Here is a 12679-nt window from a genome sequence, read left to right on the forward strand (position 1 = left end):
AGGCTCAACACCCACCACCCAGGCAGGGGCATTTGCTGTTTTCTTCTGGTTTTTTTGCTTTTTCTCTCTCCTCTTCCTTCCTTTGTGTCCACTGTCTACACTACATAATCCCGGATCATCCCGCCAAACAAAAAACCCCACGGTGGGCCACAGGGCAGGGTTGACAGTGCTTGCTGCCTAGCGGTCTGCCAGTCTGCCTGGTACCCGATAGACAACCCTGGCAGTCAGGCAGTTTCAATATGGCTGAGGGTGTACAATGAACCCATGGCTGAGACAAGGGTCGGCTCCCCTTCCCACGAGCATGTCCTGCAGCTGTCAGGGTGTCATTGGACTTCAACTACCTGACTACACAGTACCTCCCACCTACCTGACTACCCGACTCTTCTCCAAAGCGACCCAGCCCTTCAGCAAGTGCTAGCCTAGCCGCAGCACCGGCTGCATGCCAATCTGCAGTAAGAGCCAAGGTGGCTGCAGCTCGCTGGGAGGGAAACGAACGAACCCCGTTTTTTATTCCTGTCAACGTCGCAGGCTGTAGCAGGGGGGGGGCGGGGTGGTTCAGCTCATCCTCGGAGTCGAGGCCCGGATCACACAGCTCGTGATCTTGCTCCCCGTGGTGGGAGAGGGTGGTCCGGAGCGAAGCGAGGCGATGCAGAAGCCTGCCCCACGACACGAAACATCGGACCCAACCGCCAACGTCCTGCATGGCCGAGTAGTACCTCGAGAGAGAGAGGGAGAGATACACAGTACACCGGCACATCGGCTATCAACGCTATGGGACGTTGAGCGACCCCGGCTCGCAGATCTTGGCTTTGACGGCTCCCCCCGATGCTCGCCCAGGTGCAACTGACCTGTCACACCTCACCCAGGGGACACATTGTGAGCTTTGTCCGGCTTTGCTTCTGTTTTATTCTCCTGGTTGCATGTCACAGATAATTTGACAAAAGACATGTAATATCTGATTGGCATTACTATGAGACTGCTCTCATCTGATCTTATCTCGAGATGCCGGCGCCAAGATCGAGTACAATGGTAAAAGGAGAGGGAGTGTGGGCCGGGGGCGCGGAACAAAAGACATGTGCCCATCGACTCCACCATATGGAAACCACCCCTCGCGCCACGCTTGCTTTTCCTGATCTCACACAGGCGCTGCCTGTTTGTTCCCTGCCCTTCCTTGCGTCAACGACAGTAGGCGGAGGAGAACAAGTCCTGTTCTCATGGCGTGAAGTCGATGTCGTAGAACAATCTCGACTACACCCCAAGTCCTGCACAGACCCAAAAGACACAGAAGGGAAGAACACACAGACACCCTGCCCTGCCCTGCCCTGCCCTGCCCACCGGGGGTTCTAGATCTGCATCCGTCTAGAACCCAGCCCTGAGGAGGTCGGTAGGCAGCAAAGGAGAAGAAGCAGAAGAAGCAGCAGAGGCAGGCCAGCATCCCTCGCCCGATATCCTTCTTCTCTCAATCTCGCTTGTTCCCGCATGTCTTGCCCTCTGGCCGGATGCCCCATCCGGATGGGTGATCGTCGTGCGGGATGGATCGATCTGAAGGGAGAAAAAAAAAAGAAGAGAGAACCGGACCCCCGAGAGAGAGAGAAGACATCAAACAAAACAAAAAGAAAAGGCAAAGAAAAAAAAGAAACACAGGAATTAAACGGGGATGCATGATGCGCTGTCAAGAATACATGGCGCGCGTGGCGTCATCGGACATTCATTATTGATCCCATTGCTGCATCTCGTGGTAGATAGATGGATGTGCCGGCAGATTCGTGCCATGCCATGCCCTTTTCTGTCTGTCTGGCTGGAGTGCTTGCCTGCTTGCCTGACCCTGATCGTCCATCTGTGTGACCCCAACACAACAGTGCGGCTGTCGTCAAGGCGCCGCCTGCCTGCTGCCTGCATGCCTCCCCAAACACCCCCCCCCCCCCCAAATGATGATGAACAGGTAAGGACTGTGAGTGGGGAAATGATGTGAGGGAGGAAAATTGAACCAAGAAAAAAATAAATAAATAAAATAAAATAAGCTCCAAAAGCAAAGTCAACAGTAACGCCAGAGACGCGCCCTGATTCCGCCTTGCCTTCCTCGCCTTGCCTCGCCTCGCCGTGTGGCGCCGCCGTTTTGGCTGTTTCTCTGCACTGTCGCTGCTGCCTGCTGCCTGCTGCCTACTGCCTGTCTCCTTTTTTGTGTCTTGTCGTCCCTCCATTGCACGGTGGCGGGCGCCCGGTATCAAGTAAGTATGGTACAAGTCGAGTCGCAAGAGAAAAAAAAACCGAGCGGACCGGGGGGGGGGGAATAAATTGCGAGGCTGATGGGTGGTGGTCCGAAGTAAGCCGGGAGAAAACAAGGAGTGTGTGTGTGTGTATGTATGAATTTTTTTTTTCTTGTGAAAGAAATCCGTGATAAATCACCCCAAACCCAATAATACAATGAAAAAAGTTGATCCAGTGCCGCCGGTTGGAAATGCCGGGCCGCCGGGCGTGGGAAGGGTTGGCCGAAGGCGGGAGCAGACGTCTACTCGCGGCAGTCGACCAGGCGCCCCGGCAGACGGACGAGCTGCAAGAAGTTCCGTGGACGCGACGCAGCGGGAACAGGCCAGGTACCGACCGTCCCATCGCCACGCGCCACGGGTCCACGTTGTGCTGCCGGGAGGGCCCTGGAGGGAAAAGGCGCGAGTGAGGCTGCTGTGGCGCGGCAGAGCGAGAGAGCGATCTGCGACCCGTGGCTTGTCAGAGATAGAGACAGACACGACACAGACGGATTCTTCGTCAACGAGTGCTGCCGCTGCTGCCGTCTTGCTCGGGTGGCGGCCTCGCCCTCGCATTCGCCCACGACCCTCGACCCTCCCTCTTTCCCCCCCCCCATTCTTGTTCCTGCCGTCCGTCCGCCACTCCCTCTCTCCCACACACACGCACGTGCGTGGTGGGCAGTCGGGCGCCCCCCCCGTCTTACCACCGCCTCCCCGCCGAGGGCGACGCCGCCATGGAGATGAAGCTCAGCGCGACCTCGGCGGCGTCCTCCTTGGCGTTGTTGAGGTTCTTGCCGTCGTACCAGAACCGGGCCTGGTGGATCGCGCCGTTGACGGTCACCCGGCTCGACCAGGCTGTGCGGCCACCTGTTTGTTTTGGGTAATGTGTGGTCAGCCATATCGATCTGATAGTTTCCTGTGCCTCCTTCCCTCCAACCCCCTCGCACTTCCGTGGGGACGGGTGGCGGCCGGGCTGGCTGGCTGTCTGGCTGTCTGCCGCCGCCACCTCGCCTCATCCATCTTCGGAACCACTCTGGATGATGGGGCGCTGGAAACGGCTGGCTTTCGGGGGCTCAGGCTTACCTCTTCTGTCTGAGACGATTTGGAACGATGGCGAGGCAATCTGATACTCGCGGCACGCGTCTGCGGATTCCTCCCTGTTAGCATAAAGTATGTAGAAGCTGGTGAAATATGTGACGTGGACAAGGCACGACGTGTTCGGGCGGGCAGTTCCAACCTTCAAGCCTGCTCTGCCATGCGCAGCTCTCGCCGGCGCTGCTGGTGCTGTGGGCCCTCGAGCTGTGTCGTGACGAAGAAGACATGGTGTCGTGTTGTGGTGGGGTGTTGTGCGGTGCGGTGCAATGTGAGATGTGCTGTGAAGCGTTGCGGTGCTTTGCGTTGCGTCGCGTGTATGTGTATGTGTATGTGGGTGGTGCTGTGTGCCGTGTGCGATGGTATTTATTGCGCGAGGGTAAAATGGGCTTCCCAGCGATCGTGCAGTGAGATTTTGATGCCGGAGGAACAGTCAGACGTGAGAAGAAGGAGGAGGTTTCTGAAGGCCGCGGGCTGAATCAACGCCGGAGGTCTTGTCAAGCAAGGGAGGAAAGTGTGATGTGATATTGGTGCAGTAGTGGTGGTCCGATAGTGACTGAAGGGAGGGAGGCCCACGATGCTCTTATACCCGTGCCCGTGCAACAAGCTGACGGTACAAGTCCAACGACGCAAAAGAAAAGAAATGATTGGAGACGGGGTGGTGCCTCGATGCGTGTGAGGTGGCAGGAAAAAAAGACGAGACGGTGGGTGTGTATTGCGGGCGTTCCTCACATAGATCCCCTTTACATTCGACTTGTTTGCATCAGACGTTGCATGTAGACGGCAGGGCCGGTCGGGAATTAACTTGGTAGCCACGGGCAAGTGCATCCTCATTGAATCGTGGCAAGCAGGGTGGACGGCCGGTATTTGCTACGCGGACGATCTAGGCCTGAAAAAGACAAGGAAATATCAAAGAAAAGAAAAGTCTCAGCTTTTTTGGGGCCCTTGTAAGGCCATCTTTACTTTTCCAACACAGAAGCATAGGAGAAAGGCGGACAACGTACTGTGAGGACCTTGGTCGTAAGTATTGCAGTTGAATTATCATCAAAACATCCCCACATTGTTAAGGCGAGTGACAACCCATCACCCAGAACAAAGGCCTAGTGCGGAGGTACTGGCGTCCGTCGGAGGAGCGCAGTGGTACAAGCAGAGTACCAGAAGGAGACGCGCAGTGTTCTGAGCTCTGTCTGAAGGTGTGTGACGGTTGTCTTGGGAGAGGGAGTCGACCGGGCCGGATGAAATGGCACATGTACCGAAAAGCAAGATGAGGGCATACCGCATCATTTCGACTGGGGATTCTGCTATCGTGGATCCATTCGAGTTTTGTTTCTTGCTTCATCATCTGCGTCATGTAAAATGACGAGGGGGGGATTTGGGTCTATTCAAGGAGATTTGAGTAGTCGTGTTAGGCTCCAGATCTCTGTGACACCTCAGATTACGCCCGGAAGCAAGCGCGAGGACAAAGGGCAGGGCAGACAGAACGGACCAGGCCCAGACAGGCTGGCTTGGGCGGTGGTTCGAGATGCCCAGCATCCTGTAAGCAATCATGCAGCCAGGGAGACAGCAAGCGGGTGTGGCACCTGCATATGCGGCAGACATGGGCCTGCATCCGTGACAACCACCCCGGTGTAGAACTTGGGGGGGTCGGGCAGCGTTGATCCTACACCGGGCGTTCCCCATCTGAATGAGTGGGTGTCGTCGACCGCAGCTCTGACGCCGTTGCTTGCAACGACTTTTGGGGATTGCTTCACTTGGTCGGTGTTTCGGTGTTTAGGTGTCTCTCGAAATGTTTACTCGCCCTGGCGATCCTGTATGCAGATGTCTGATCTCAGCCATCGCGCTCCAATGAGACCGGGACCCACACTTGGTAGCGTCCCGGAAATCTGGGCCCAAGCGATGAGGGAGGGACAAACGGCGGCATCAATGTGCGGAGGCCCAAATCTAGCATATTCGCAGGACTCATGCCAGGCACGACAGACCAATGTGACCCTCCACCGTTTACTGTACCCGAACCAATCATTCTCATGTGTATTTTGGAGGGGGCCTTGACACCTGATGCATGCAGGTCATGTCATGTTGAACCGGCATGCCCAGGCTCGTTCGTGATGTGTTATGCCGCCCGAAAGCCACAGCCAACAAACGAGGCTGATGAGGATTCGGAAATGCCTAATTTTGGAAGTCGATGAGCTGGCTCCTGATGATCGAGATTAGACTTCGGCGGTGCCAGTGGGCATCAAGTGGTGTTAGTATTCCTCATCGTAGGCGAGTCCGAGGTCAGGTAGAAAGATGGCAATCTCCATTACGGCCTAGGGAGAGACGAGGCCTAGATTTGGACGGAATATTTTGGGCACAGTGCCGCCTGCACTTGTGCTGCCTGAAGCCTCGATTGAGGCAGGTCCAGGAGTCTGCCAAGTGACAATTGTTGACCTTGGTCAGCGGGGTTATGCTGCAGAAGCGTGGCAGTCATGATGCCACACGCATCAGTGTGAGGCGTCCCGACACGAAGAGGTACAGTTGACCTGCAAATTTGCCGCTGTAGTCAGCCTCACGATACAAATTCTTGGTCAGTAGGATCAACTCTTCCCTGTCCGCTCGTGTCGTCTACTGATTTGCCTAAAGCTACGCTGGTAGTGGTGCTGGTGCTGCACCGACGACTCGCACTAAGTGGCCGGCAGGTTGAACGAGGCGAGGCTTCCGGCGGATGCAACATGGGAGTAGCCCTCTGCCCTTGATACGGTCGTACAGGCCAGCTGTCCTGGTCAGCCCTGTTAAGGGCTCTCTGCTGAGGCGCAGACGTACGTCTCTGGTGGTGATGGCGGACTGCGACAAAGCCAGGGGGGTTGCGTGGGTGATCAACAGCCCTGACTGCCTTTGAATTGCGAAGTGCGAAACGTGTTTCTTTTGCGCTCGCAAAAGGGGTAAGTGATGGCTCGGATGGCTGGCTGTTAGGGCTTGTAGACGTTCAGACATGGAGTCAACCGAGACGCGGCTCTTTTGAGCGATCGATATCATCAGCTGCGGTTGCCGAAGGAAAAAGCAAAACGGTACCACCCAGCGTTGTGGGAGTGTCTCCAAGCTGCCAGTGTCAAGCAGCAGAGCGACATGCAACGCCCAATCGGTAGGCACAGGTGCGCGTTACACTACTGGTGATAACCCGTTCTGGTATCCCGTCCACAGGCTACCAGGCTGGTCACACAACAGCAGAGCGTCGATTTGAACCGTGAAGTCAGCCTTGCACAGCAGCGTTGTTGCTGACATCTGTCGTGGCCAGCACCGAAGCATATGCCCGAGTCCTAGAGTGTCGTATTACTTTTGTGCCAGGCAGCCCAACATATGCAATCGCTCAAGTATCCCGATGGTGCCGTGTTGATTCGTTATCCATGATAAGCCAAAGGCAAGATGCGGCAGCCATATCCGATCGAATTTTGGGCATCCCATAAAGAAGAGATACCAGGCACCGCCAACAAATCACTGATGGTGATAGATCACTGCGAGGCCCAAGGCTTGGCCGCGGGCAAGGCGTTCCCCTCGCAGAAGAAGCGAAGCCCGACTTTGCGATCGACGCACGTGTGGGTCGACGAAGACGCGTGGACGAAGGACTGCCGAAGGGGCTGGGGCGGATGACGTGCAGAAGGTAAGCAGCTAGCCGGTCAAACAGCACCACCAGCAAGCAGGAACGCTCAGCTGTTGGAGCGTATGTTGACTGACGGGCGGCGTCTCTATGACCAAGTCAGTGTCCGTCTCCGTCCGAAGAGCAGCTTCTACTCCCTCGGGCAGCTGCAGTCAGGCAGCTTCTAGGCAACACCAGACTCCGGACGGACCGGCTGGCTGGGCCGATTGCTCGGAGAGGCGCATTGAACGGGCGGGTAAGGGTGATGCGGTGTCATTTCTTCCAAACTTCAGAATTGGTTGGGCCCAGCGGCCGGCTGGTCAGGCATGTCGCAGCCCAGCAGCCCAGCAGCCCATCATCCACCCAAGGTAAGACCGACGCCGGAGTGTTCAACGTGGGACTGCAGGTAGACCATGGAAGCCACGTCCTGCCATCGCCTTGATTACGAACTGCGGCATGTCGTCTGCGTATCGAGTATCGGTATCGACGGGCGCAGCTGCAGCTGTCAGGTGGCTGGCTGGCTGATGGAGCTGGCTGGTGGTTGACAGAAAACGGGCAAGGACCGCAGGTAAACAGAAGAGGTTGATACGCCAGTGACGTGACTGAAGCCTGGGTTCCAAGGTTCACTTCCGATTGGGAACCTCCAGGCCCCAGGGTAGGGCCCAGGGTCCGGGCGACTGCCCAATTTAGCATTGAGCTCTGCCAGGGGTCGCCAAATGACAAGAGCCATCCGGCGGGTAGGCTTGACCAGAACATTGCGTGCTATCAGATAGACCAGGACCTTACATTGTTCATGAATACTCCCCTTCTACAATGACGAATCTATCGATTAATTTTCTGGAAACCCCGCATCACTAGAATGCCTCGGGTTTTAGCCAAAGGTCTGCCTGTCAATGATTAAGACCAGTATTGATGAGGACCTCGGGAAGAGCGGCCACCATGACGTAGGCAGAATTATAAAAGATCAGTGATATCCCAGTATCAACATGGTGTTGGCGGAAAGTTTCTTGTCACAAGGTTCTACGCTGGGCTAGTCTTGTTGCTTGTGCCAGCATTCGCCGATACTGCCGGTTTTCAGTGTGGGAATAGCTTCAATAGTTGGCCTCCGACCTGCAGCCCTCTTTCTGTTGCACTTCATGTCTTCTGGCCCTTGCATGATGCCCAGAATCAACACGAGAGAACAGCACCATGTCGAGTGATTTTCAGGTTGTCACGACTTCTACGCCCGGCCCGACTTATTTTCCTGCCATGTTCTGTCTGTCTCGTCGGGCGGGACAGGTGACTCGCGCTTTCAGCTGTCAGAAGATGGCGATAACGATAGCGATCGATATAGCCTACATGGCACACAGCACTGCACAGGTGTGTGTAGTAAGCGGCTGAGCAGGGGTTCGATCGTCGGCTACCCCAGACTACGGGTCAGGGGTCCCACTGCCACGGAAGAGGCCCCCCATCCCCCCAATCCCCCATTCCCCACAACTGGACCTCGGCTCCTTTGACTCGGCTGACCCTCCCTGGATCCCGAGGTCGTCCTCCGTCCCCGACCGCGACTCGAGACTGTTTTCACAAAGACGGGGCCGCCCTCATTCCTCATAGACTAGAGCATCGTTTCAGCGCCTTTCTCTTCCTAGACTTGACTTCGACTCACGACATTTCTCATTCTCCTAGACTTGCATACCCGCAGAGATCGTCAAGATAGCCCCCGTGGTCCTACTTCCAGCCATCCCTTTACCACACCAGTCAAGACCAGCACCATGCCGTGGAACACAGAGCTCACCCGCCGGTTAGGCATTCGAGGTTAGTAGGGTATTCGGGAGGGAGATACTCTGGAGGGACACCCCCAAGCCCACCAGGACATGTGGATACCGTCTAGAGACAGTCGACTGACAAGAGCCGCAGTGCCCGTCGTGCAGGGCGGTATGATGGTACGTGTCCCGAGTCTGCCCGGCTCTGCCCTGCGACTCGTGCCACCGAGAGGGCACATCGTCTCCCTTGGACGAGACGTGGCCATGAGCAGGCGGCCCCGTGGCGATGACCACATGATGAGAAAGATAACTGACTCCCGGGCCCCCTATTCCAGTACGTCGGGTACGCCGAGCTGGCCAGCGCAGTCTCCAACGCCGGCGGCCTGGGCATCATCACGGCCCTCATCTTCCCAACGCCAGCCGACCTGCGCAAGGAGATCCAGAAGTGCAGGACCATGACCAAGAACCCCTTCGGCGTCAACATCACCCTCCTGCCGTCCATCAACCCGCCTGACTACGGCGCCTACGCCCAGGCCATCATCGACGAGGGCGTCAAGATCGTCGAGACCGCCGGCAACAGCCCCGGGCCGGTCATCAGGAAGCTCAAGGAGGCCGGGTGTATCGTGCTGCACAAGTGCAGTGAGTCTGCCCACCCCTCCCCCTTGACCTTTGTGTGTGTGCGTGCGTGCGCGCATGCGCGGTGGTGCGGCAGGAGCTTACGTGGTGACACCTCGCACGCACAGCCACCATCAGACACGCGCAGAGCGCCGTCAAGCTCGGCGTCGACTTCCTCAGCATCGACGGGTTCGAGTGCGCAGGGTGAGTGAGATGACACCGCATGCCGGCCCCGTCATGCTTCTGTCCCCGTGATTTCGGCTTGCTACGTGGCGCTTGCCATGCCGCGGTCCTTGCTTTCTTTCTTTTTTTGTTTCCCCCCTCTTCCCCCTTTTCTCTGCACGTCATGACAAGGCGCGGCTGACGGCCTGGTCCTGCCGGGCAACGTTGCTCAGGCCCGGACACCCACCGGGCCCTTGTCTGTATTGTGCATCTCCCGTCATATGGTCGCCCGCATTGCCTCATGCACATGCGAGCTTCCCGGCAGCCCGGCCACTTGCTTTTCCCCTCGTAGTTTTGCTTCTCCTTCCCACCCCCTGAGCTGTATAACCAGCATGCCTCCGACCGCCGGAACAAGTTCAACTTGAGAATACGATGTCCCGGGGAGGGGGGGCTGGTCAGTCACCAAGGGGGACCCGCCATGCTAACGCTTATCCGCAGGCACGTGGGCGAATCGGACATCACCAACTTCATCCTGCTCAGCCGGGCGCGGCAGTCGCTCAAGGTGCCCTTCATCGCGTCGGGCGGGTTCGCGGACGGGCAGGGGCTCGCGGCGGCGCTGTGCCTGGGCGCCAGCGGCGTCAACATGGGCACGCGCTTCATGTGCACGGTCGAGGCGCCCATCCACGAGAACATCAAGAGGGAGATCGTCAAGGCCAGCGAGACCGACACCGCCCTCGTCCTGCGCAGGTGGACCAACACCACCCGCCTGTACAGGAACAAGGTCACCGAGCAGGCGCTCAAGGTCGAGAGGGAGAGCAAGACGGGCGAGTTTGCCGAGATCGCCCCCTACGTGAGCGGGCAGCGGGGCAGGCAGGTGTTTATCAACGGTGACCCGGACCATGGTGTAAGTTGTGGCCTCCCCCCCTCCCCCCCCCCCGCGACCGATCATCTGTTGCTTTTTGTCGTGCCGGATGGGATGATGCTGACGTGGCGCGTTGTTCAAGGTCTGGACTGCCGGCCAGGTCATCGGCCTGATCCACGACATCCCGACGTGCAAGGACCTCGTCGAGAGGATCAGCGTGGAGGCCGAGGGCTCGCTCAAGGAGAAGCTGGAGCTTGTCTCGCCGACACAGAGCAAGCTGTAGATGTGTGTTAGAAGTAGTGTACATTTGACCGCTGCCAATTTTTTTAGAAGTTCAGACCAATCGACCGACATTCAGTCTCGGATTTCAAGACATCAGCACCAAGGCTTCACCGGACGGTGACTGCCCATCTGAACACGTGATCTCGAATGGCCTGTTGTAACATTGAATTCAGATGTAGACCGACCCCCCCACCCCCACAATGCCTGCTGTTCACCTGCGATGAATTGATCCCGTGACCTCTCTGTCGGTCTCGTCTGTCAAGGTGCTCCCCACCCACGCAAACGCGCGTGACAAACGCGTAAGGGCTCCCAGGCTGACCTCAGCCGGCCGCGCTCTGTTGTCGCCACAGGTCGATTCCGGCCCTACTTCCATTCTAAAACCAAATCTAGGCGCTGCTGCTGCCCTACCCGGCCCAAGACAAACATGTTCCTGTACCTGTCGCAGGCGCCTGTCGACGGGCGCCGCTGTGTCTCAGGTCCTTACCGCCGGCGTGGCGCGACGGCCACGAGGCCTCTGAGCTGCCGCGGCAGAGGAGGCCCTTGAGAAAATACGCCGCCGTCTGTTCGCCAGAGACGGATTCTCTTGGGGAAAAACATTCGAGACGGCCAGTCTGGGCTTTTGAGAGCCCTCGAGGTCAACCGCCCATGCTTGCTGCCATGTCAGATCCGTCCATTCCACCAAGTCAATTAATGCTTGAATACATCTTTGGTCTGGAATACCGCACTACCCAGAAACCCCTGAGATCGTAGTTTACGCTAGCATGGTAGTAGGGCTGGTGAAGAGCTGGTTTCCAAGACACGTGTGTTGTTTACTGACTTCAGGAGCCACAGAGACATTAGGCCTGGACTGTTTCATTATCGTGAGGAGCACAGTGGCGGCCTCATTGCCTACAATCATCGAGTTGTGTGGTGTATGCTCTGGGCCTGAGCTGTCGGTGTAGTACCTAGAGTATAGAAAATCCATGGAATCAATCCTCTCCGGAACACTTATACATAAGGAGTGCCCTCGATGACACGAGCACACACGATGACTGCGAAATTCTGTCTCCTTCGCAAACTTCGACACATCCAAAGCCTCGAGCTATCACCACACCATGCACTCCTCCATCTTGATTCTACCCGCCGCAGCCTCCCTGGTCAGCGCAGGATCAGCCGTCCTGTACATGTGCACACTCGCAGACGATCCCAGGATCCACTCAGGGAGCACGGCAATGATCTCACTGCGTGCCCACTACAACAACGCGGAAGACGGATGCGACGGCCTCTTCGCGTTCGACGCCTCGACCGGGGCCATACCCCCTCTTCTCGGCTACCACAGGTTCAAGGGCGACGACGGGTTCGCCGCTGACATGGAGCTCCTCTCGCCCCGCCCGGGCCTGCACATCAGGCTGGATGACGAGGAGGTTGCCCTCGGCGACGCGTCGGAGACGACACGTGTCGGGCCTGAGGACTCGGCAGAAGCTTGCAGGAGCATGGGGCTGGAGGACACCACTGGGGGACGCCCGGTTGAGCTGATCGTCTTTGTTTGGTATGATGTTCCGAAGACGAAGTGCAAATAAGTGAGCGGACATCTGGAGCCAAGGGTACTAGTAGGTCTTGATCACCAGCAAAGCGACTGGGACCTTCACCGACGAAGAGCAGGTGTTCTTTGGGCTCAACATCACTCATGATGATACGACATTGGATACGGCCTGGCCGGTTGAAGGTATTAATTACAAGTTCTAGTATCTTATCTAAGCAGTCTATTAGGGCAAAGGGTTACGAGTAGAGTAAATAGGCACACGCAATATAGGCGTAGAGTAGGTGTAGGGAAGAAATAGTATATTAAATAGTAGTGGGCTATTAATTATTACCTTCCTTTTTTCCTTTTAAACCTTTTAATTTCCCTTTATCTTTTTATAGCTAATATCGCGCCTATATAATAGAATATTTATGCTATTAAGGTGCTAATACTAGCATCTTTTACTAGTATTATATTAAAGCCCCACTAATATTAGCTTATTATAATAAATATTTTTAATAAATTGCCCTCCCTTTTATATTTTTATTTTTAAAAGTAATAATAATATAA

At 56.4% G+C, this 12679-nt stretch overlaps 3 protein-coding genes across 3 annotated transcripts; 2 read left to right on the forward strand and 1 right to left on the reverse strand.

The window, feature by feature from the left end:
• Window positions 1–2943: 2943 nt before the first annotated feature.
• KVR01_001027 (uncharacterized protein) lies at window positions 2944–3565 on the reverse strand (the record flags this gene model as incomplete). The annotated part of the gene is made up of 3 exons (XM_044793548.1): window positions 2944–3110; window positions 3327–3386; window positions 3481–3565. The coding sequence occupies 3 exons, from the start codon at window positions 3563–3565 to the stop codon at window positions 2944–2946; spliced, it is 312 nt and encodes a 103-aa protein (XP_044650976.1).
• Window positions 3566–8302: 4737 nt separating this feature from the next.
• On the forward strand, window positions 8303–10705 carry KVR01_000759 (uncharacterized protein). Its single transcript, XM_044793137.1, has 6 exons — window positions 8303–8739; window positions 8842–8867; window positions 9023–9326; window positions 9431–9506; window positions 9963–10368; window positions 10469–10705. The coding sequence occupies exons 1-6, from the start codon at window positions 8697–8699 to the stop codon at window positions 10607–10609; spliced, it is 996 nt and encodes a 331-aa protein (XP_044650708.1). The 5' UTR covers window positions 8303–8696; the 3' UTR covers window positions 10610–10705.
• A 997-nt stretch (window positions 10706–11702) lies between these two features.
• KVR01_000381 (uncharacterized protein) lies at window positions 11703–12167 on the forward strand (the record flags this gene model as incomplete). Its single annotated transcript, XM_044793668.1, has 1 exon — window positions 11703–12167. One exon carries the CDS (start codon window positions 11703–11705, stop codon window positions 12165–12167), a length of 465 nt encoding a protein of 154 aa, XP_044650330.1.
• Between the last annotated feature and the right edge of the window lie 512 nt (window positions 12168–12679).

This window comes from Diaporthe batatas (assembly GCF_019321695.1).
Source record: "Diaporthe batatas strain CRI 302-4 chromosome Unknown Contig00001, whole genome shotgun sequence".
NCBI classification, from domain to species: domain Eukaryota; kingdom Fungi; phylum Ascomycota; class Sordariomycetes; order Diaporthales; family Diaporthaceae; genus Diaporthe; species Diaporthe batatas.